Source organism: Bubalus kerabau, chromosome 9 (genome assembly GCF_029407905.1).
Source record: "Bubalus kerabau isolate K-KA32 ecotype Philippines breed swamp buffalo chromosome 9, PCC_UOA_SB_1v2, whole genome shotgun sequence".
NCBI classification, from domain to species: domain Eukaryota; kingdom Metazoa; phylum Chordata; class Mammalia; order Artiodactyla; family Bovidae; genus Bubalus; species Bubalus kerabau.
The window spans coordinates 20,343,373-20,368,978 of record NC_073632.1 but is presented as its reverse complement, the minus strand read 5'-3'; the positions used below and the strand labels follow the sequence as shown (position 1 = coordinate 20,368,978).

Below are 25,606 nucleotides of genomic sequence, written 5' to 3'. Positions count from 1 at the left end.
GGGATCGAACCTGGGTCTCCTGCATTAGCAGGCAGGTTCTTTACCACTGAACCACTAGCGAAGCCCCTGTGGCCTTGCTGGCATGGTTACTGAATGCAAACAAAGCACGGACCATTGACTGAAAATAGATATTACTTTTTCCGTTTGGGAGTGGGGAGACCATGATCAAATCCAAGACTGTGCAATAAGTTCTAGCTTCGTGTTTAAAAACAAAACCAAAGGGTAGCTCTTGCAAGTGAGGCCACAGAGAGCCTGGTTCCCGACCCAGCACCCCTGCAGGGAGGGCCGTGTTCCTGGTGCACTGACATTTACCTGAATGAGGTTGGCAGCTGGGTTCCGTCTTTTCTCAAAATGTTTCTGGCGGTGCTGTTCTTGTACTTTTAATGCAAAACCTGAGCCAAGAATGCCCTGTGACAAAATACAGAAATAGTGCTTAAAAAAATTCCCCCCAAAGCATCATTAAATAATACAAATCCTAAAAGAAAAAAACAACCCTTTAAGAAGAGTCTGAGAAAAGACAAACAGTATGCAATCTGTCCATAATCTCATTACTTATTAGACAAACATGATCTCCTCTATTATTATGCCACTGGCCAATGGCAAGTTGTTGGACAAGAAACAGGATGATGTCTGTCCTTCAGGAAATCACCAGGTGCTGCCCTCCAGTCTCCTAGGGTGTAGGAGGAGGCCCCGCAATTCCACATAAAAAAATGCTTTTGCATGGCCTTCTCTGTGGCATTTCTTTACACCTAAGTTAGAGAAAACAGGCCTATCCAGTGACAGACGAGGGGGATTTAAAATCTGGAGCTGTTACTGTCTCGTGGATGTGGACCTGGGAGCTATTTTAGCATGCTGATGGCAATTACTCCAGTTTATACTTTCCGTTCATGAATGGGTGGGGGAATGATCTTATTAAATTTTAAGATCTGTTCATGATGCTATAATTCTACACCTACCAAAGGAAAGCAAGTGGGGAAGGACAGTTGTTTAGATGAGACACATAGACACTCAGGCTTGGAGATGTTTCCTTTTTGCCTATTTGTCCAGTACAGATGAGAGCACGGGTCAATGCAAAGCACATACTTATCCTCCCGATTCTTTATTTTTTAAAGTTAATTAATTCATTCATGAATTAGCTTTTGTTTGTGCTGGGTCTTCATTACTGTGAGGGCTTTCTCTAGCTGTGGCAAGTGGGGGCTGCTATCTACTTGCAGTTCTTGGTCTTCTCATTGCAGTGGTTTCTCTTGTTGTGGAGCCTGGGCTCCAGGCACGTGGGCTCGAGCCCAGGCTCAGTAGTTGTGGTGCGTGGGCTTAGTTGCTCCTTGGCACGTGGGATCTTCCTGGATCAGGGACTGAACCCATGTCTCCTGTGTTGGCAGGCAGATTCTGTACCACCAAGCCACCAGGGAAGCCCCTCTCCTGGGTCTTAATCCTCAGAGTCTTAACACTCGGAGCATGCCTCGCCTTCTTGGTTTTGGCTCACCCATTAGGTCTGGGGGCTGGTAAAACTAGCCTGATCCTTCTGTGTTTATACTGGCTTTTTGGCTGGTTTGCCTTTTTCTGCATATCGTCTCCATCTGCCAAAATCCTGCTCTCTTGATATGTCCCCTATTTTCAGTTGGCTTTGGTCTAAATTTGTGGAATCAAGATGCTTCATGTCAGCCTCAGGTTGAGGTTGGCTTCAGAGTTCACTCAGTTCAGTCTCTGGGCTTTGTCTCTCAGTCTCCACTTTATTGGTGTGGGAAGCAGAGCCCCTCTGCTTTCGAGTCTGGGATTTTACTTGCTAGCTATAAATTATTAGCTTTTTATTAAACTTCAAGGAATCTAACCCTTAGGTTACAGCCGGGTATCTTACGAGCTTTGAGTAAGTCAGTTCCTTGCCATAGGTAAGGGACGGCTGTTTTTCTTTTCTTTATGTGTTTGGAGTCACTCAAAGATAGTAAGGGCTGTCTCAGGCAGTGGTATGTCTCACCCTTGCGACGTGTTAGGTCTCAGTGGATGACAAGTTGATGAGGATATTTTTGGGCTCTAGATAACCTTTACTCTTCCTCCTTATCTTGAGGTGGTTTAGTCACTAAGTCATGTCCGACTCTGGCAACCCTGTGGGCTGTATAGCCTGCCAGGCTCCTCTGTCCATGGGATTTTCCAGGCAAGAATACTGGAGAATTCTCCTTGAGATTCCACAATTCTGAGTACCTCTGTGATGATAACCAGATAATAAATAACGCAGTTATGTTTAAATACAGTTATACAATGATACTATTGCCGTTAATGAGCAGTGATGGACTCCCTCATCAATCAGGATGTGCGACTGTGCTGTGAAATTAGAAACGACATCACAGGGTCTGTTTTCCATCGCTCTTTCTCAGCGACTGTCTCGTCCTGTCTGAGGTTTTCATCTCATGCAGGTTGTGACTGAACAAACTAAGCTTTATGAAAACCTGGTTTGTAGGATTTTATTCGTGGATTTTAACATCTCCCTCCATTTAGAGGTTATAAAAATGGCCTTCTGTTTCCAAATCCAAATCAACTCTTAGTTATTCACAACTCCAAAATTTCCTTCTGCTCCTTAAGACCATTTAGGAAAGATTTATTTATTTTCCTTTTAATGTCATTTTTCATGAAGCTTAAACACGTAAGAGACTGAAACAGCAGAATTTATAGCATATATTTATATTATGTATTTATATTACATGCATAGATGTGTATAATCCACTCCTAGGAAGCATAATTTAGTTTTTGTAGAAACTGAATTAACAGCAATGGCTACTATTTTTGAGCATTCATTATGTAAATATGAGGTTCAGCGTTAAATCCCTTTTGGAAAATGAAGACAGGCCCTGCATAACACAAACTGAGCACCTGCCAAACAAGCTAAAATGTGGTGAAAATCACGCTGGCATTGCTTAGAAACACACACTAGTAGATGGCAAACGTGGGCTGCAGGGCTCTTGAGCCAGACTGTACATCACAGCGGTCATGACACCAGCTCTGCTCATCGTCTGGTTACGGCTCCTGTCCAGTCCTCCTCCATCTCCCTCAGCCGTCAGTTCATATACAGAAACACAGGTCTGTTAAAAATAAAGCCTGCTGTGCAAAATATAGCTAACGTGCCATCCCTTCAAATATTGAGACCGACAGAGACACATTCTCAGAAATTGAGTTTTGTCTTAATTCATTTCCTTCCCTGGTGGCTCAGAGGTTAAAGTGTCTGCCTGCAATGCGGGAGACCAGGGTTCGATCCCTGGGTAGGGAAGATTCCCCAGGAGAAGGAAATGGCAACCCACCCCAGTATTCTTGCCTGGAGAATCCCATGGACGGAAGAGCCTGGTGGGCTACAGTCCACGGGGTCGCAGCGAGTCGGACACGACTCAACGACTTCACTTTCACTTTCTAAGGTGAGATAAACTTTGAGGTTTTAAGTTTTAGAAGTTCTCCATAAACATCAGATAGAAATAAGACATCTTGGCAAATATTTAAAATATTTTTCCCTTTTCTTCCAGGTTAAAAGAGCTGATTTGTACCCTGTACTTGGCAAACAGGTTCAAGATATTCTCAGCAAGAGGGAAGCGAGGGTCCGCAGGTGGAGACAGTCCCTCCAAGGCAGTGGCGACTTATGCTACTCATGCTTCTCGGCCAAGAATACAGGAGAATTCTTCTTATCTTGAGGCCCTGGGATGGGGCCTCAGGGAAACAGAACCCAGCCAAAGTGGTGGCCCGCATGCCTGTGTGATGTGCAGGAGAATGCCTCTGTGGTGTACAGGAGAATCCTACTTCCAGGGAAAGACAGGGAAGGCTCTTCTCTTCTCGGCCCTTTCTTTCCTGGGTGGAAGGCAGGCCCAGCATCCATTCTGACTTTCAATCTGACACCACTGCTGCCGGCAGATGCACTGGACATACTGGTGTTTCCAGCCACCTTTTTATTTTTTTTTTATTAAAGGTAAACATGAACCATCTTTCATTCATTCAGTAAGAACCCTGCACCTACCGTGAGGCTGCGGTGAAACTCTCCATGGTAAAGTCTACTTTGCTTGGCCCTGTGAGGGGACGCTATGGGTGAGTGAGATTTTGATTTCCAACACGAATCGATTTAATTTGCATATAAAATCTTAATCGCTTTATTAGGAAAGCTTCTCAAGAATGACTAATTAGTCTCTGACCCTTAACCTAACAGCAATACAACTGACTCTGCCATGATGGTCCAGGGTTTCACGATGGAGGCGAGCAACCTGCTGGGTGGGATGCAGGCATTGCCTGAAGATGGCTGACCTTCATGCAAACTGGCCCAGGTCCTTACACCTTTGAACACTTGTCTCTGCTCTCTGCTTACAGGCTCTCTTTTCCATCCTTTGCTATTATCTCTTCCTGGTGTAGTGTCTGTTCTGCAGCCTACTTCCACATTGCTGTTTAGAATCCTCGAAGAAGTGTGAAACTACAGAACTCACCTTATCAGACTTCCCTCTAAATTAAGCGAAGGTAATGAAAGACCTCGATCTCTCCTGGGGAGACGGCAGACACTGTTGCCCTGCAAGTGAATCGCCCTGACGTGGCCTCCACCATGTCTGTGATTCTTCGAGGGATCACATGGACTGTTATACGCGTGGCCTCAGGATGAGTATTAAACCCAACAGTGGCAGGTCTTTGGCACCATTATATTGGGAAAAAAAGCACAAGACTGCATTTTGCTGTTTCTAAGGTGTTTTCCTGTAGGGAATCTGGCTGTCACGTGGGTGTCTGTTCTACATGGCTGAGGTTGCCAGATTCACATGACTCTGGATGGACAGAGGCTTTCTGTCCTCTTTTCCACTTTGTCTTAGCAGGAAACACACACATATTGTAAAAGTTTTCTTCATGACAAACACTTGACTTATGTTATATCATTGGTCTTCAAAAACTTTCTTTGGGTGCAATAACTCTTCATACATGATGTTAATAAATGTACTCAGGGTCTGTTATGGGCTGACTTGTGTCCAAAATTTACAGGTTGGAGTCCTAATCCCCAGGACCTCAGGGTACGACCTTATTTGGAGAAAAGGTCTTTACACAGGTGATCAAGTTACAGTGAGCTCATAGGGCAGGCCCTAACCCAGTGTGGCTGGTGTCCTTTTTAGAGGAAACTTGGACATGGACAGAGGGAGACACAGGGAGTATCCATGAGGATACGGTGTCCATGAGGCCTGGACGCATCCCTCCTTTGGGGCTCTCGGAAAGAACCAGCCCTGCCAGCTCCTTGGTTTTCAACTTTCACCTCTAGAACCATGAGAAAGAAAGTGAAGTTGCTCAGTCGTGTCCGACTCTTTGTGACCCCATAGACTATAGCCTACCAGGCCCCTCCATCCATGGGACTTTCCAGGCAAGATTACTGGAGGGGGTTGCCATTTCCTTTTTCAGGGGATCTTCCTGACCCAGGGATCGAACTCGGGTCTCCCACACTGTAGGCAGACGCTTTACCATCTGAACCATCAGGAAAATTCCAGAACCACGAGACAACTGAACTATGTTAGGTCAAGCCAGATAGTCTGTGACACCTTGTTACAGCAGTCCTAGCAAACCAACACAATCACACTTGGGGAGCATGGGACCGAACCCGAATTCAAAGTGAGATCTGGTACCTGAGCTCATGCATGGTCCCTGGGGACCCTTCTCTGACTTTAGGTGGTCTGGGATGCAACCAGCCAGTCAGCCTGGAGCTGAGCACTGGCCATGGGAAGGACAAGGGGTTTGGGCAGAGGTGGAGCCCCAGGAACCTCAGCCTGTGGTGCTGAAGGCCCCACCCCCTTGGCTCCTTGGAGGGGTGCCCTGGGGTCTCTGTGAGCCTGCCTGTGTCTTGAGCAAGATGGAGGCTCTGGTTTCTTAAGCAGCACGGCGGCCATGGCTCTAACATGCCTGCTTCTGGGCTCCTTTCCCCAACGAGGGGTGGAGTGAGCAAAAGAGAGAGCTTGGGGATGGTGGCAAATTGTAATAAATATTTTCACAAACTGCCTTTGAAGACACAAGAGGATAAAACAACCAGAAAGACAGGCTTCATCAACTCGGGGGAAAATAATCAGAAGCTTAAGAGAAGATAAGTGTGCTCTTCATTCTGATATGATACAGAAACTGGTGGTTAACAAAAATCAATGATGACACAAACAATAAATCATCTGACACTTTAAAGACCCTTTAAATCCATGTGCTTCTCACTCAAGTGGATCCGAAGAGGTAAACGCTCCACATGGGCACATGAATCTCTTCAGTAGCTCACACCTCACATACTTAACCGGAGCCATCAGTTTAAGAGGAGGACAGCTTTAACTCTTTACACCTATTTTCAATGTATTAGGAGCATGTTGACTGATGCCACCTGAATTATTATTCGATCCTAAAGCCCCAGCTGGTAGAAAACTTTTGGGTTAAATGTCTCCAAGGGAAGACCATTTTTTAAATTATCCAACTAGCTATATGTAGAAAAGTCAACATTATATCAGAAAAATGATACCAGGAAACATATAGCTATGTTCCAGGGCATACTGTTTAAAGGAAGCTCATGCTAGTAAACATCTACAATCCAACTGGAAATGCTTAATTTTTGCAAAGATACTCACAGCAGGAAGTGCAAAAAAAGAAATGCCCAGGAGTGCGAAGCCTGCTGACAGCAGCCTTCCCAGCCACGTCAGGGGGGTTTTGTCTCCATAACCGATCGTGGTCAATGTTATCTAAAAACAAATAAACAGGACGTGCAGCTTAAGTACTTGAGAGGGAAGTCAGGACTCATGAACAGTTTCCACTAAATCATTATTCAAGCAGTCTGGCTGGTGCATTTTATTACTGTGCTTTAATTTTCCATGACACATAACAGAACTCTTTGCTTAAGGAAGGGAGTAACCTACATACTTGTTCCTCCCTTATAACACGATTTTCCATCTTTCCTAAGTGCATTCAAAGAAAGGCTAGATTAGTAAGTGGATAACCATCAGTGATACAGGAATGATAGCACCATGGCTTTCCGTTCAGTTCAGTTCAGTCGCTCAGTCATGTCCGACTCTTTGCAATCCCATGAATTGCAGCACGCCAGGCCTCCCTGTCCATCACCAAGTCCCAGAGTTCACTCAAACTCATGTCCATCGAGTCGGTAATGCCATCCAGCCATCTCATCCTCTGTCGTCCCCTTCTCCTCCCGCCCCCAATCCCTCCCAGCATCAGAGTCTTTTCCAATGAGTCAACTCTTCACATGAGGTGGCCAAAGCATTGGAGTTTCAGCTTTAGCATCAGCCCTTCCAAAGAACACCCAGGACTGATCTCCTTTAGAATGGACTGGTTGGATCTCCTTGCAGTCCAAGGGACTCTCAAGAGTCTTCTCCAAGACCACCATTCAAAAGCATCAATTCTTCGGCTTTAGGACTGGATCAGTACACAAAAGAATAATTTATGTTAATTAAGTCTATCCACTCATTTCCCTGGTGGGCATTTCCTGAAGGCCTGGTGTGTGTAGGGTGCGTGTTTTGATTTGTAGCAGAACAAAAATGAGAGGTGCATGGCTCCTGTCCTGAGATATCTAAGGCATAAGAAGGGAAGTATGTCACACACAAATCATTAAAACACAAAATAGGGCAAGACAGGTATTATGCTGAAAGCACAAATAATCTGCTGCTCAAATTCAAAGAGATTAGTACTAGCTTGGGCAAGTTGCAGAAGCTTTGTTGGGAAGATATCATCATACCCAGGCTTTGAAGGAGGGGTAATATTTTGAGAGACAGAGATGATAGAGTAATCCAGGGAGGGGATACAGATGAACAGCTGCACAGCAGTGGGATAAACAGGGTGGGTTTTGGAATGTGTACTTAGCTGCACTGGAGCTAATGCTAGACCAAGGAGTGCCTGAGAAATGATCCCTGGGTCTTGTCTCCCTGATGATAAACTGCTCCAGGGGCTGCTTGTGTGCTTTAGAACAGAGTTCTGGCTGTGCTCCAGGACAGAGGAGGCAAGCCTGACCTGGTAGAATGATGGGGTGATTGAATCAGAACAGTGGAAGTGGGATGGTACAGGTGGAGAGTAAAGAGACAAGCTGAAGAAGAGCAATAGCAGCATATCCATAGATCATCCAGAAGGAAGGTGACGACCAAACCAACAGGATTTGAACATTTCAAGTGGAAGATGTGGCCCCATAAATAGAAAGACGACAACAAGAAGGAGAGGGTTTGGGAGTGAAGATGAAGAGTAACTTTCAATGATGGCTTTTCAAGTATCAGTATGTAGCTGATCTAGACATTCTGTGTGTGTGTGTGTGTGTGTGTGTGTGTGTTTGTGTGTGTGTGTGTATGTGTGTGTGTGTGTGTGTGTGTGTGTGAGCTCAGTCATGCTCGACTCTTTGCAATCCCATGGACTGTAGCCCACCAGACTCCTCTGTCCATGGAATTTTCCAGGCAAGAATACTGGAGTGGGTTGCCCTGCTCTCCTCCAGGGGATCCTCCCGATCCAGGGATAAAATTCTTGTCTCTAAAATCTCCTGCATTGGCTGGTGGGTTCCTTACCACTAGTGCTACCTGGGAAGCCATATTAGAAAGGAATTAAGAAGGAGAGCCTGAGTCTTAAGACTTGAGGTTGGCTTGAGATGTGGATTTTGGAATCAGGTGCTGAGTGACTGTGGAAGCTCTGTGAAGCCATGAGGTAGCAAAGAGTGTGAAGAAGGGGTGCAGGACACCTCCTGAGGAAACCCACACAATTAAGGGGCAGAAGGAAAAGGAAAGCCAGAGGAGTATATTGTTTCAAAAGTAGGAGGACTAGGAACGGGTTATGTAAATGGAAACTCAATGGAGAAGGGAGCTTCACAGAAGACCAGGTGAGCCCTGGTGTCACAGGCTCATGGAAAACAAGGAGAATGAGGACTGAGAAGAGAGGTAGACACAGGGACAGGGTTGCCAGTGGTTTCTAACAGCAGCCGTCTTGGTCATGTCACCTTTCCCAGCTTTTGGAGGAGGGAAACCTGTTGAGAGGCAGAAATGGTAATGGAAGGGACACTGTGCTGTAAACATTCCAAAAGCATCCAGCTCAGCTGACCACCCTTCCTAGACTCTCTTCTTGCCTTACTTTCATGGTTTTCCCTTCAAATCTTTGTTGTTGCTGTTGCTCAGGCATGTCCAACTCTTTGCAACTCCATGGACTGCAGCATGCCAGGGTTCCCTGTCCTTCACTATTTCCCAGAGTTTGCTCAAACTCATGTCCTTGAGTGGGAGATGCCAGCCAACCATCTCATCCTCTGTCATCCCCTTCTCCTCCTGCCCTCAATTTTTCCCAGCATCAGGGTCTTTTCCAATGAGTCAGCTCTTTGCATCAGATGGCCAAAGTAAAGGAGCTTCAGTCCTTCCAATGAATAGCCAGGATTGATTTCCTTCAGGATTGACTGGTTTGATCTTCTTGCAGTTCAAGGGGCTCTCAGAAGTCTTCTCCAGCACCACAGTTCTAAAGCATCAATTCTTTGGCTTTCAGCTTTCTTTATGGTCCAAATTTCACATCCATACATGACTACTGAAAAACATAGCTTTGACTATATAGACCTTTGTTGGCAAGTGATGTCTCTGCTTTTTAATATGCTGTTTGTCATAGCTTTACATCTTTGGCAGCTTCTTTTACGTGGCTCATCCTACACCAGTCAACCTTAGAATATTAGATTCTTAAGGTTTGCTTCTGGGTCTTTTTCTCTTTTTTGAAAAATTCTGTTCTTTCATTTTTCCTTTCTCTTCTATCTCCTCTTTTCTCTCTCTTGCCAGGTGATCTGAAATGTTCTCAAGACTTAAATGCCATTTTTATGAGGAACACACTGAGTTTCTACCTCCAGGTCGGACCACTCTTCTGAGCTCTGGATCCACACATCTGCAACTGATACTTCTCTTTGGATGCTGCCCAGTCATTTAAACTGAATATATTTAAGACAGAACTTCTATTACCCCCAGCCTGTTGTGCCAATTACATCCCTTCCCAATCAAGAACACCACTGTCAGGAATTCCCTGAGGGCCCAGGTTCAATCCCTGGTTTGGGAACTAAGATCTCACAAACCTCGGGTGCGGGCTGCTCAATTGGAAGCCTCGAGGAACCCTTGCTGCTCCTTCCCCACAGGTCCCTCTCTGAATCCCTCAGCAGGTTACGATGCTTCGATATTCCCAGTCCACTCCCTTCTCTCTGTCCTCATGGGCACCATGGTAGATCAGGCTCTGTAGCAGCCTCTTTTTTACTATACTTTTCCCAGTTTTATTAAGGGATGGTTAACGTGCATCAGTGTTCAATGCACATAGCTTGGTGGTTTGATTTACATTTGCTGTGAAATGATGACCACAGCAGGGTTAGTGAACATCCATCATTCTGCAGAGATACTATACAAGGGTAACACTTTTCTTTTTGTGATGAGAACTCTTAGGATTTACTCTCTTTGCTTTTCTGCATATCACACAGCAGTGTTACCTACAGTCAGTCACCTTGTGGTACTGACATCCCTGGTGTTGGTTTATCTTCTGACTGGAAGCTGGTACCTTTTAACCACCTTCCTCCACTCCACCTCCCAAACCTGCTGTAACCATGAATCTCATCTCTTTCTGTTTTTTAAAATTTATTTATTTTTAATTGAAGGATAATTGCTTTACAGAAGTTTGCTGTTTTCTGTCAAACCTCAACATGAATCAGTCATAGGTATACATATATCCCCTCCCTTTTGAACCTCCCTCCGATCTCCCGCCCCATCCCACCCCGCTAGGTTGATACAGAGCCCCTGTTTGAGTTTCCTGAGCCATACAGCAAATTCCCGTTGGCTATCTATTTTACATATGGTAGTGTAAGTTTCCATGTTCCTCTTTCTAGACATCTCACCCTCTCCTCCCCTCTCCCCACGTGCATAGGTCTATTCTCTATGTCTGTTTCTCCACTGCTGCCCTGTAAATAAATTATTCAGGACCAATTTTCTAGATTCCATATATATGCATTAGAATATGATATTTATCTTTCTCTTTCTGACTCACTTCAGTCTGTATAATAGGTTCTAGGTTCATCCACCTCATTAGAGCTCTCAAATGTGTTCCTTTTTATGGCTGAGTAACATTCCATTGTGTATATGTATCATAATTTCTTTATTCATTCATCTGTCGATGGACATCTAGGTTGCTTCCATGTTCTAACTATTGTAAATAGTGCTGCAATGAACAATGGGATAAATGTGTCTCTTTCAATTTTGGTTTCCTCAGGGTATATGCCTAGGAGTGGGATTGCTGGGTCACATGGTGGTTTTATTCATAGTTTTTTAAGGAATATCCATACTGTCTTCCATAGTGGCTGTATCAATTTAAATTCCCACCAACAGTGCAAGAGAATTCCTTTTTCTCCACACCCTCTCTAGCATTTATTGTTTGTAGACTTTTTGATGATGGCCATTCTGACTGGTGTGAGGTGATATCCCATTGTAGTTTTCATTTGCATTTCTCTAATAATGAGCGTTGTTGAGCATCTTTTCATGTGCTTGTTAGCCATCCTTATGTCTTCTTTGGAAAAATGTGTGTTTAGGTCTTTTTTCCACTTTTTAATTGGGTTGTCTGCTTTTCTGGTATTGAGTTGTATAAGCTGCTTGTATATTTTGGAAATTAATCCTTTGTCAGTTGTTTCATTTGCTATCATTTTCTCCCATTATGAGGGCTGTCTTTTCACCTTGCTTATAGCTTCCTTTGCTGTGTGAAAGCTTTTAAGTTTAATCAGGTCTCACTTGTTTGCTTTTGTTTTTATTTCTATTACTCTAGGAGGTAGGTTATAGAGGATCTTGCTTTGATTTATGTCATCAAGTATTCTGTTTATGTTTTCCTCTAAGAATTTTATAGTTTGTGGCCTTACATTTAGGTGTTTAATCCATTTTGAGTTTATCTTTGTGTGTGGTAATAGGAAATGTTCTAATTTCATTCTTTTACATGTATCTGTCCAGTTTTCCCAGCACCATTTATTGAAGAGGCTGTATTTGCCTCATTGTATATTCTTGCCTCCTTTGTCAAAAATAAGGCACCCATAGATACATGGGTTTCTTCCTGGGCTTTCTATCTTTTTCCATTGGTCTCTATTTCTGTTTTTGTGCCCGTACGATACTGTCTTGCTGACTGTAGCTTTGTAGTATAATCTGAAGTCAGGAAGCTTGATTCCTCCAGCTCCATTCTTCTTTCTCAAGACTGCTTTGGCTATTCGAGGTATTTTGTGTTTCCATATGAATTGGGAAATATTTTGTTCTAGTTCTGTGAAAAATGCCATTGGTAATTTAACAGGGAGCATATTGAATCTGTAGATTGCATTTGGTAGTATAGTCATCTTCACAATATTGATTCTTCCTACCCAGGAACATGGAATATCTCTCCTCCTGTTTATGTTATCTTTGATTTCTTTCATTAGTGTCTTATAATTTTCTGTATACAGTTCTTTTGTCTCCTTCGGAAAGTTTATTCCTAGATATTTAATTCTTTTTGTTGCAATGGTGAATGGGATTGATTCCTTAATTTCTCTTTATGATTTTTCACTGTTAGTATATATAGAAATGCAAGTGATTTCTGTGTATTGATTTTGTATCCTGCAACTTTGCTAAATTCACTGATTAGCTCTAGTAATTTTCTGATATTATCTTTAGGGATTTCTATGTACAGTATCATGTCATCTGCAAACAGTGAGAGCTTTACTTCCTCTTTTCTGATCTGGATTCCTTTTATTTCTTTTTCTTCTCTGACTGCTGTAGCTAGGACTTCCAGAACTATGTTGAATAATAATGATGAAAGTGGATACCCTTGTCTTGTTCCTGGTCTTAGGGATTCTTTCAGTTTTCCACCACTGAGAATAATGTTTGCTGTAGGCTTATCATATAGGGCCTATGTTGAAGTATGCTCCTTCTATGCTCATTTTTATTTTTTTAAAAATACATATAAGTGAGATCATACAGTATCTGTCCCTGTCTGACTTGTTGGACTTAGAGGTCAAGGTCCATCCACGTGGCTGCAGTTGGCAGAGTTTCTTCGTTTTCCATGCTGAGTAGCAGTCCCCTCATGTGTATACCACACCCTCCTGTTGATCCATTGTCATGACCCTGAGGTTGTTTCCATGTCCTGGCTCTTGAAGATCATGAGCCGTCATCTCTCAATCGCCTTTTCTGCTTTTGCTCCTGCTTCTCTTGTTTCCTTCTCCACACACCTGCACAGGCTATTTTCTTACTCCTCTCTAAAAGTCCTGCAGTGGCTGTTCACCAAATTCAGAATAAATTCTAAGCTCTGAGCTGTGGAGCACGTGACCCTGTCTCCGCGGCACCCCCACACCGCCCTGGGCTTCCCTCTGCTCACCGCACTTTGACCACAGTGTCCTTTCTCTCCTTGAATGGGCAAGGCCATCCTTCCGCAGAGCCCTTGCACAGCCTCTCCCTGCAGCCATTCCCCCTTGCCAGGGCTCCTTCTCATTCTGCAGATCTTGTCCTAAGCTGGCTGTCCTCAGAGAGGCCCCCTGCCCACTGTCCACGGCACGGCCTCCGGTTTCTCTCTGGCCTGCTCATTTCCTCTCGGCTCTCATCATGAGGGGTGGTCTACTCTGCTTTCCCTCGGGCCGCATTTCCTCAACTGTAAGGAAGGACTATTTCTTTACCCTTTGTTTTCTAGCATGAAGTTTGCGGCAAAGTAACAGGACCTCACTAAGTGTTTAGTAAACAAATAAAGAACCCTTTCAAGAACATTGGTAACAAACAGAGTGAGAAACTGGGGTGAGAACTCCTGGGAATCTCTGACGTGAGGTGGGGATTTCTAGGATGGATCTGTGCCTGTCTGCAGAGAGGCCGAGTCTGCAGAGGGGAGGTGGGGGCTTTATGGTGGGGGGTACCCAAGAAAGGGGCTCCCCTGGTGGCTCAGACAGTAAAGAATTCACCTGCCAATGCAGGAGACTCGGGTTCGATCCCCGGGTGGAGTAAATCCCCTGGAGAAGGAAATGGCAACCCACTCCAGTATTTGCCTGGAAAATCCCATGGACAGAGGAACCTGGCAGATGAAAGTCCATGGGGTTGCAAAGAGTCAGACATGACTCAGTGACTAAGCAGTAACAGCAAGCCGAGGGGAAGGGCACATGGTGGAGGGCTAGCCTTGGTCGTGTGGATGAACGTATCCTCCACAGGGTGGAGACTGTGTGAACACAACGTGAAGAGGGAGCTGGGCTGGAAAAGCTCACGGTGGCTTCATCACCTGCAGTGAAGGACAAGGAGGATCACCTGCGGGGACAGAAGGGCCTGGAACGGGGAGGGCTTGTTTGGGCTGTGAGGGTGTGAGAAAGAACGTGCTGTGCAAAACAGCAGCCGAGCGAACCAGATGCCCCTGACAGTCTCGGAAGGGATTCTGATTGCAGATAAAACACTCCTGGCTACATCTCATGACAGGTTCATAACCTTAAATATGCAGGAAGGAGTTTAATCTACCACACCTTTTCTGCAAAACAGCTTAATCCTTTCCAGTGGTTTATTAACAATAATAAACGGAAGGAGAAATTTCATGGTCTGGTCACAGCAATAATGTTGCATTTCTTCGTCTGTTTTCCATTCCAGTCACACATCTGAGTTGTTCTCCTGGGCTTGGGGCTCTGAGTGGGTTTTAATCTGCTGCTTCCAGACACAGCAAAGTGACCACATACTCAGTCCAGTTAAGAGTGCCGCACCCTCCTTTTGAACTCAGGGCTGCCCCTCTAATGGCACTGGTGAGGAGGTGTCATGAACCCTGAGAGTCACACCTGGGCTGCCTGGGGTGGAGGACGGCGAGATCCTCCTACCTTCTCCTTGTGCCACCAGGGCCAGGCCAGGAGGAGCTGGAGTGGCCCACAGCCCAGTCTGCAGCAGCTGCTTCCTCTGCTGGACCTCACAGTCGCTGGGGTGTTGCTTGGTTGAGGGCTGAGGGGCCTTTTGTTGAAGGTGAGGCTGGGGAAGGATCTAGCACCAGGATGCCAGGGAGCGGGGGCGAGGGTTCCTGTTTTGTGCCTGTGGGGCAGATCATTTTGCTTCCTATGGCTGCAAAGGGGGAAAATGGGCCTCCTGCTGTTATCAGGGGGCATCACACTGACCCCCCTGCTTGACCTGGCTGCTCCCTTTCTAAGGCAACCTCGGTTGTGTTGTGCTTAGTTGCTCAGTCATGTCTGACTCGTTGCAACTCCATGGACTGTAGCCTACCAGGCTCCTCTGTCCAGGGGGATTCTCCAGGCAAGAATACTGGAGTGGGTTGCCACGCCTTCCTCCAGGAGATTTTCCTAACCCAGGGATTGAACCCAGGTCTCCTATACTGCAGGCAGATTATTTATGGTCTGAGCCACCGGGGAGCTGCATTCCATCAAACCATCCTGGAAGAGGGCTGCAGGAAAGTGAAAGTGTTAACTTCTCAGTCATGTCCAACTCTTTGTGACTCTATGGACTGTAGCCCAGCAGGCTCCTCCATCCATGGGATTCCCGGGCAAGAATACTGGAGTGGATGACATTTCCTTCTCGAGGGGATCTTCCCGACCCAGGGATCAAGTCTTAGGTCTCCGGCATTGCAGGCGGATTCTTTACCTTCTGAGGCACTAGTCTGCAGGAAGGCTGCTGATTTTCTGGGCTTTCAGGTCAAGCTGTCTTTGAGGTACCCCAGTGCAGCTACCTTATGTTTCTTCCCTTTCCCCAGTAACTGGAAGGCCCTGGGAAGCTTTCTCAGTTGGTCCTTTGCACATGAACTGAGTAGCCTTTCTGGGTCTCTGCTCCCACACTTGTGCTCAGCAATGCACCCACTTCTGTGTTCCAGAAGCCACGTGCAGCTCCAGGGACTGAGCTGCAGTAACTGGTCTAATTTGGATGTAAAGCTAGAGGAAGGTGGGCTCACAGAGAGCCCTGAAGACACCCTCTTCCCTGGGAGCTCCTGGCAGGAATTACCTGCTTATAGTTGGCATGTGTGACCTTAAAGAGTTGGCAAAAATCAAGCCTGGAGGAAACCCACTGTATTGAGGGTCATTCCATTTTCTGACTCCTTCCAGAGCCCCTAGGATCTATGCTCTTAACATCTGCTGGTTAGTGAAATTTTGAAAATTTATGTATTTATATACATATTTACTTATTACTGATTCATACTCATTGACTTTTGACTGGGAAAGGTTATAAAGTTTTGAATTCAAACAATTAAAAGATACACTTTTAAAAAGTTCCAATATCTCTTTTGGACTCATTTCGACCTCATGGACTGTAGCCCGCCAGGGTCCTCTGTCCATGGAATTCTCTAGGCCAGAATACTGGAGCGGGTCGCCATTCCCTTTTCTTGGGGATCTTTTTGACCCAGGGATCAAACCCAGGTCTCCTGCTTTGCAGGCAGATTCTTTACCATCTCAGTCACCAGGGAAGTCTCTAAACAATTAAAAAACACATTTTTTAAACGTTCCAATATCTCTTGCAGTGTTGTTTTAGCAAAATAATACTTTAATTGGTTGTCACACTTCATGACTAGAAGTGGAAGCCGGCAGACCAGCCTGACGGGAAGGGTTGGAACAAGAAGGACAGGCCTGCTTCCCCTGTGGCCTCACCAGTGGGCATGGTGGTGCCTGTGGCTTGTGCTGTCCTTCCAGGTGGACATTTACTGGAAGGGGCTGCAGCAGGTGGGAGCAGCTCAGAGGAAGTTTTGCCCTCAACTGCAGTCATGCAGGTAAGGCAAGATTTTCTGCAAGTCTTTGGGTTGCAAATATTGGCAGAAAGGAGTAATTATGGTAGCAAAGTCGGAGGTCTGCTTGGGGCCCCTTAGTGGGCTCAATAATCAACTGTTTTCTCCCTCAGGAATCATACTGCAAAACAAATGTAAACTCGGGTCCAAGCTTTCCTCAATATTTTTCTTTAATGGGAGGCAGGTGCTGTGTTCAAGTTATAATTTACACATAGATTAGGCTACAGTTAATTGTTTGTTTTCAATAGTGCAATTAATTGGAGACCAGGAGATATAAATCTACCTTCCTTTCTTCAAGCAACAAATCAACAAATATTTACTGGTCTGATTTTGAGAACACAGGTATGAATAGCTGTTTATAGCTAATGCATTTATGTGAGCAAATTAAAAATAGACTATTTGTAGATTTCCACAGTACGGTATAATTTCCCCCTAAGGGGGGTCCCTTTAAAATTATTTTTATTTTATTTAATCTTTTTTCTTCCAGTTTTATTGAGATATAATTGACACACAGTTTTGCAGAAGTTTAAGGTGCACAGTACAATGCCCTGACTTGAACACATCATGAAATAATTAACACTATAAGTTCAGTGAACACCCATCATCTTTCATAGATACAGCATTAAAGAAATGGATATATATATACACATATATATGTATATATATAGTTTTAAAAATGCTTAGGATTTACTTTGTTAGCAACTTTCATATATAATGCACAGCAGAGCTCATTATACTTATTGCATGATACATCATATCCATGGCACTTATAGCTGGAAGTTTGTGCCTTTTGACCATCCTCATTCAATTCCTTCACCTTCCACTCCCTGCCTCTGGTAAACACACATCTGGTTTCTTTTTCTATGAGTTTATTTGCTTGTTTTGAGCCATAATTGACCTAAAGCCCTTTGTTAGTGCCTGTTACACAATACAGTGATTTGGTATTTCTATAGCATTTTGAAACCATCACCAAGGTAAATCTAGCTACGATATCACCATACAAAGACACCGTACAGTTGTTGGCTATATTGCCCACACTGTACCCTTTATAGCTGGGACTCACCTATTTTGTACCTTTCAGTCTCCCTCACCTATTTATTCCCTCTTCCTCCTGCTCTGCCCTCTGGCAACCACCTGTTTGTTTTCTGTATCTGTAACTCTGTTTCTGTTTTGCCATGTTTGTATATTTGTTTTGCATTGTAGATTTCACATGTAAGTGAAATCATATGGTATTTGTCTTTCTCTTTCTGACTTATTTTGCTAAGTATGATAATCTCTAGGTCCATCCATGTTGCTGCAAATGACATCATTTCATTCTTTTTTATGGCTGAGTAATATTCCACTGTAAATATAAACATATCTTCTTTATCCATTCAACTGTTGATGGGTGCTTAGGTTGCTTCTGTATCTTGGCTATTGTAAACAGCACTGCTATTGTAAATCTTGGCTATTGTAAATAGAATATGAGGTGCATATATTTTCTCCAGCTAGTATTTTTGTTTTCTTTAGGGTGGAATTGCAGAATCATGTGGTAGTTCTAGTCTTAATTTTTTTTGAGGAATAGCTGTACTGGTTTCCATGCTGCTGCTGCTGCTAAGTCGCTTCAGTCGTGTCTGACTCTGTGCGACCCCATAGATGGCAGCCCACCAGGCTCCCCCATCCCTGGGATTTTCCAGGCAAGAACACTGGAGTGGGTTGCCATTTCCTTCTCCAATGCATGAAAGTGAAAAGTGAAAGTGAAGTCGCTCAGTCGTGTCTGACCCTCAGCGACCCCATGGACTGCAGCCTACCAGGCTCCTCCGTCCATGAGATTTTCCAGGCAAGAGTACTGGAGTGGGGTACCATCACCTTCTCTGACTGGTTTCCATAGGGGGTGCACAAATTACATTCCCTCCAGCAATTCCTAAGGGGGTCCTTTAAGGGGGAAGATTCCTGTCAACAGTTGTCAACAATCTCCTTCTCCCTCCCCGCTCTTTCCTCCTCTCTGCTCTGTTTCTCTTCTTTCTAGTCTCTTTTCTTCCCTCTTCTCTTCTCTTAGCCCAAGTAATCTCTTGGGCTACTTCCTGAGCATACAATTTCAGATAGTAGGTAGCCATAGAATCTATGAAGTTAATTTTGACATTTGGTCATCTTGAACTAGTAGGTCAGAAAGATTTTCAATCTTTACACACTGGAAACTCCATGGTGGTGGCATCATGGAACACAGGTTCTGCTGTGGCAGGGGCTCAGGGCATTAGCACTCCTTACTGTTTTCCCAGGCTTGTGGTCAGATAAGCAATAACAGTGGCAGCCACAACTATCTAGTATTGGATAAAGTGAATCCACATGTCCTAGTCATATTTGAAACACAGAGCAACTTTGTGTTTGGGTACTATTATTTTCTCAGTTTTACAGCAATATTAAGCAATTGCTTAATATCACATCTCTACTAACACTAACGATGGGGTTGGAACCCTGGTCTCCTGACTATAATACTGTTTTTTTTTTCTTTTTTTTTTAAATACAGCATGTGCTCAATACTATTAGAATAATACTGAAGAAAAGTGTCCAGAGTTGCACGTGTGCCAATTTTAAGAACAGATGTCTTAAGAAAGAGTTCTCCAGGGATTCATGCCCAATATACCCCATAAATCCCCCAAAGGTAGGCGTGGGGCTTGGAGAGGTTAATAACCGCTAAACTGTATGGAAAGTATTGCCAGGGGTGTATGTCTCAGTTTTCACTTGGTTGTTAATAATCCTGAATAGTTGGAAGTAAAGCTTCTGAGTCCATCAGGTCGCACATTGGTAGTGAGAAACACTTCTATTTACTGTACCAGCAGTCTTACTGAGTCAGAAACCAATAGCTTCTAAGAGGCGGCAGAAAACACTATGTCCTGGTAAACCTGATGGAAGGAGGGTTGATTCTCAGAAAGGTGACCAGTGTCATCAAGGACGAGGGTATCCTTGCTCTTTCCACAAATCGGCACCATTTCCTATTCTTAGATTTTGTAGGGGGATGAACTCATGGCATACATATGGGCTGCATAAACTGTTGAGTGTGCATTACATACAGAGCCTTCCATATTGTTGCTTGGGAAAAGTGTGAAGTTTTTAAGAGCAAATTCTAGGACTAACTGGCCAACGCCAAATCCTTTACATGTCTGAAGGAATCATGTCAAGCACAGGTCTCAGGTGGAGGCTATATAAACCTCAAGAGTAGGTTTATACCATCTGCTGCTGTTGCATCTTTAAAGAAAACCCATAACACCATCTTCAACACAGTAAGAGTGGTAAATAAAAAAAGGACAAGTTGGCCTTCAAGGATAGGGTCATTACCAGGAAAAACTACTTTAGGAGGATGGTATCTTAAGTTATTTCAGAATAAATCTAAATCAAATCAAAAGGAGGGAAGATAATTACAGGGAAGAAGGAGCTCATAATAAAAAATAACTCCAGGAAAACCTGTTCTTTGATTATCAGAATAAACCTGAAGTAACTGAAAAGGAAGATAATAATGATAGGAAGTGACGTTAAGCAGAGCTCCACCGAACAATCAGAAGACCTCTCCTCCTATAGCTGCCTGGCCTCAGCAACGTCCGTCATCAACACCTCTTCTGTTGCTCCTTCAGAGTCCAGAACATTGTTCAATGAAACTCTGATTCCCAAAACCCTTCTGCCCTGAAGCTGTAAGTCTGTCAGGAAGGACATTGGTCTCTGCTTCTTTGCTGTAGAGGTTCCCCATATCCATTCATGCAGCCCCCATCTGTGGTTGGGTACCTGCCAGGGGCTTAACACCAGCCCTTTCTATGAACTATGGGCTGAGTATTGTCATCTATTATGGGAATAGTTTCCAGGGACCAAAGTTCTCTAAATTGTTATTGCTTTGAGCAGTGCTGATCACACTATGCATTCCTCCTAAAGTTGGTTTGGGGAAAGTATCTTCTTCTTAGAAAAGTTTTGCATATAATATTTAGAATTCACTGAATACTATATCCATAGACTATAAACTGCATTTTAAACTATATATCACTACTTCAGGCTTTTTTTTTTTTTTTAAATAAATGGGGATTTCCTTTTTTTCACCAAAGCCCAGCACTAAGAAACTCATCAAATCAGGATTCTTTCATTTCCTTCATTTCCCTGTATTCCAGATGTTTCCTTAGTTAGCAAGGTGTGCATTACATGCAACATGGACAGTTTTAACTAGAAAGATTTCATTGAGGTCTTCATTAATATATAATAAAATGTAGAGTATTCCATGCGCTTCCCTGGTAGCTCAGCTGGTAAAGAATCTGCCTGCAATGCAGGAGACCCCGGTTTAATTTCTGGGTCAGGAAGATCCCCCGGAAAAGAAATAGGCTATGGCCTCCAGTATTCTTGGGCTTCCCCAGTGGCTCAGCTGGTAAGGAATCTGCCTGCAGTGTGGGAGACCTGGGTTCAACCCCTGGGTTGGGAAGACTACCTGGAGGAGGGCATGGTAACCCATTATAGTATTCTTGGGCTTCCCTGGTGGCTCAGCTGGTAAAGAATTCATCTGCAGGGCAAGAGACCTGGGTTTGATCCCTGGGTTGGGAAGATACCCTGGAGGAGGGCATGGTAACCCATTATAGTATTCTTGCTTGGAGAATCCCCACGGACAGAGGAGCCTAGTGGGCTACAGTTCATGGGGTTGCAAAGAGTTGGACACAACTGAGTGACTAAGCACAGTGGAGTATTCTATATTTGTTTTACTTTATATTGGAGACCTAGTATATGTTCTTCTTATAAGGACAGAACTAGTAAGTACTCTTGTTTGCTTTTTATGGCTTCAGAGAATTTCATTAATGAGTTAGCTAATATCAACAAACCCACTATGGACCAACAAGGCATTTTTTCATTCCTGGAAGCTCAATATCTTAGAAAATTTTTGCTTCTGTAGTCAAGACTAGATTTTTTTTTTTTTAGAAAGAGATATAATTAGGCCATTCAAAGATTCTGCCAAGTGCAGATTCAGTTCAGTTCAGTTCAGTCTCTCAGTCGTGTCCGACTCTTTGAGACCCCATGAATCGCAGCATGCCAAGCCTCCCTGTCCATCATCAACTCCCAGAGTTTACCCAAACTCATGTCCATTGAGTCGGTGATGCCATCCAGCCATCTCATCCTCTGCCGGCCCCTTCTCCTGCCCTCAATCCCTCCCAGCATCAGAGTCAGCGAAGCGAAAGTCACTCCGTTGTGTCGAACTCTGCGACCCCATACAGTCCATGGAATTCTCCAGGCCAGAATACTGGAGTGGGTAGCCTTTCCCTTCTCCAGGGATCCCTTGGTTGATCCCGACCCAGGGATCGAACTAGGTCTCCCGCTTTGCAGTCAGATTCTTTATCAACTGAGCCACAAGGGAAGCCCAAGAATACTGGTGTGGGTTGCCTATCCTTTCTCCAGCGAATCTTCTCTACCCAGGAATCGAACCAGGGTCTCCTGCATTGCAGGCAGATTCTTTACCAGCTGAGCTACCAGGGAAGCCCTAAGTACAGGTTAAACTTCAGTCGAATAGCACTGCTGCCCTGAAATCAATGAATAGATGCTGCTTTTCCCTGAAAGGCACAGAGATGACCTTTGGAAACCTGCTACGTGGGTTATTCTGGCAAAGAAACAAGCTGGTGACTAAGTACATTGAGAGTTTCCCACACATGCTCAACACACAATGCAGTAGGAAGGAGATTAGTAGGAAGGGGATAAGTAGGAAGGAGAGTAGTAGGAAGGAGAAAGGAAGATGATGGAAGGAAGGCTAGAGAGGTGCCAGGTGGATGCACCAGCAGCTGCACCTCGGTACAGAGGGCACCCAAGGGTCTCAGTCATTCAGCCACATTAGGATCTTCACAGCAATGCAAAAACTAAAATTCAAATTGCTGTCTTCTCCTTGCTGGCTAGAAAAACCTCCTTTTTGCTCAGTTTACTCAGTTTATCCCCACTATGAGTCATACATTTTCATTCGTTCTCAGCACATGAAAAGTATTTTAGGCATGTCAGATGACAGCTCTCTTTTGGGTTTTCCCCTTTCCTTCTTTCAAAGTGGTCATTATTGCTTGTGGGGGAGGACAAGGAGTTGGAAATCAAATTATGAAGCCAACAGGATGCTTTGTTATCAGTGGCACAATCTTGTACACATTTAGCTCTGACAATCTAAGGAAAAAGAATCTTAATCTTCAAACGACTATGCTTCTGATTCTTATTCATTTTATTGCTGCTATGCTGTACCAGGTTCTGCTTACTTCAAGCCCTGATGAGATATCCTCGTCTTTGATGACAATTCTAGTTCTCACTGATGAGCTTCTGACAAATAGCGGAATAGTGCAGCAGTGAGCTCCACAAAGCAAACTGGCAAACAAACTTACTAATGCTTCAGTCACAGTTTAAGAAGATGATGCATTTTTATTCTGGCAACAATCTAACACTCAAGAAATATTATAAATGATTTATAGGAGAACAAATTTGCTGGACCAAAGAGACTTCAGACAACTCTAACTGCTGTTAATGCTGTTGTATTTTTACCCTTTCGGAACATATTAAGGAATAAAATAAAAAGAAATGTAGTTTACACATTGTATAAGGCATTCCTTTATCCTAAAACATTCTTATTAGGGTACACAATTCAATGACTGTTTAATAAATTCTTTACAATAGAAAGACAATCTTTGCTTCAGTGGAAAACTATGTGTTGTTTGGAGTACGTTCTTCTAGGTTATCGATTTCTGATTTTATGGGGCAGGCTCTGCACCTTTCATGGCCTTTGAGCTATTTTATGATCGTGTAAGTTTCAGCAGGAATGCAAAGTAATTCTTGTCTATAGATATATAAATAAATCCTGTCTGGTGGGGGTTCCTCTGACTTCCTGCTTTCACTGTGGAAGAAGCCAGGTTTGCCTCTGCTTGCACATTCAGTACTCCTAATCTTTATACACTTCTGTTCTTGGGATAGTCCTCTGAACTGGCTGTAACATCTTCCTAGTTCCTTCATTGATAATAACTTAAAATATTTACACATGCTTTATTTTCTATGTGTACGAGAGTCATGTTTTAACTTTTTTTTTTTTTTTTGCGGCGCCCCCTCCCCTCGCCATGTTTTAACTTTTATTTGTTTGGAAAACTATCCTTTAACAATATAAAGGAAGAAGAGTAGAAAAATTTGAAACACAGTATCTGTAATCTCTGATCTCACAGATGGTTACCACTGTTTTCTCTTTCCCTTTTTGTACCACAATTTTACTCATAGCTTTTGTTCAGCTACTATTTCTTCTTTTAAAGCCTCAGATAAACTTCCTGATGAGTGACAAACAACACAACAATTTGTACTTCAAAGCTGTGCTCCACAAAGTTAAAACAAATAAGTGAGCCCCTAAACATTTTAATCAAGGTTAAAAAAATTATTCGTTTTTATTTTGCAACAGACTGGCACGCATGAAGCAGTAAGTTGATTTGTAAGAGAACTTTGTTAGACCTAAACAGATGAGGCAAGTCTTCAGATAATTATAAGTGCTGTGTATTTGCACAAAATTTCCCTTTTGGAAGTTCATTTATAGTTTTACTGAGACCACTCATGGTAATCACTACACTGTGTTCAAAGGAAACATCTCACGACATCCCATAAATAAACCCAAATTTTCTCACTCACCGTGCCCCACCAGAGAGCATCCGCGTATGTAGAAAACTCCTTATTAGCATCCTTTTCCACCAGATAGACAAGGAAAGACGAAAAAATCAGAACCAAAAATCCTATGTACCACGCTGTGATTAATTCCTAGATATAAAAAGAATGAGAGATTTTTTTAGAGGTGAAAAATACTTGAAGCAGAAACAAAAACAAAATCTAAGTATGATTTCATGTCTTTGACTACTGCTTGGGTATGGTGGTGGTGGTGGTTTAGTCACTAAGTCGTGTCTGACTCTTGCGACCCCATGGATGGCAGCCCAACAGGCTCCCCTGTCCCTGAGATTCTCCAGGCAAGACTACTGGAGCGGGTTGCCATTTCCTTATCCAGGGCATCTTCCCGACCCAGGAATCAAACCCCGGTCTCCTGAATTGCAGGCAGATTCTTTACCGACTGAGCTATGAGGGAAGCCTTATAGCTATAAAAAGAATGAGAGATTTTTTAGAGGTGAAAAATACTTGAAACAGGAACAAAAAAACAAAATCTGAGCATGATTTCATGTGTTTGACTACTGCTTGGATATTTATGGTGACTTTTACATAATCCACATTGTGTCCTCGCATGGCTTTAGCCAGTTTCTGAAAAGCCCAAGTTCGCTTTCTAAGAGTTTGGCTACCAGGGCGGCCGCGGGTGCGGAAGCCTGGGCTCACCTTGCTGTGCGCGTAGACCACGGAGCCCAGCAGTTTCCAGGTGCCGCCGCGCCGGTCCATACGCACCATGCGCAGGATCTGCAGGAAGCGCAGGCTGCGCAGTGCCGACGTGGCGAAGATGTTACCCTGAGTTTTGGCAGAAACGACCGCTATGGAGGCGATGAGGACAATGGTATCTGAAAGAAACAGGTTGAAGCAGCCATAAGTCGCATGGCCAGGAGGTTTTCCTTTCCCAGAGAGTATTTCAGAACGCGTCACTTTGGACCTATTTGGGGCCCTGGGAGCAGAACTTGAGCTCCAGGCTGGCGCCCGCCACGTGAGCTCTGTGATGGCCGAGGAGCGGAAGGTGGAGGACTGGACCTTCTGCTGACTCGTTCTTACCCCTCGGCCGTTCTCTGCATTAGCCATCCAGTTTGGACCACTTCCTGTTTAACTTGCGAAGAACTGCACGTGGCCTTCGGAAGGTCTGGTGCTCTGGGGGGGCTTAGGGGCTGGGGGCACCCCCCACTGCAGCCCTGGTGTCACGGTTGGAGGGGGGTGTCCTGCCGGCAGGAGCCCCAGCCCCGAAGCTTCCCCCATGATGCCGTGGAGGCATCATAGCCTGTCTAGCTGTGAA

General features: G+C 44.2%; 1 protein-coding gene across 4 annotated transcripts in view; it reads right to left on the bottom strand.

Annotated features, from left to right (window-relative positions):
* Positions 1-25,606, bottom strand: part of KCNQ5 (potassium voltage-gated channel subfamily Q member 5) — a 621,800-nt gene that overhangs the window by 112,868 nt on the left and 483,326 nt on the right. For 3 of the 4 annotated variants that reach the window (XM_055534787.1, XM_055534789.1, XM_055534788.1), the window contains exons 4-7: positions 24,991-25,166; positions 24,304-24,429; positions 6,585-6,695; positions 313-408 (exon numbers count right to left, since the gene is read on the bottom strand). In XM_055534787.1, coding sequence (XP_055390762.1) covers positions 313-408; positions 6,585-6,695; positions 24,304-24,429; positions 24,991-25,166 — 509 coding nt within the window. The remainder of the gene's footprint in view (positions 1-312; positions 409-6,584; positions 6,696-24,303; positions 24,430-24,990; positions 25,167-25,606) is intronic. The other variant, XM_055534790.1, reaches the window with a different exon arrangement.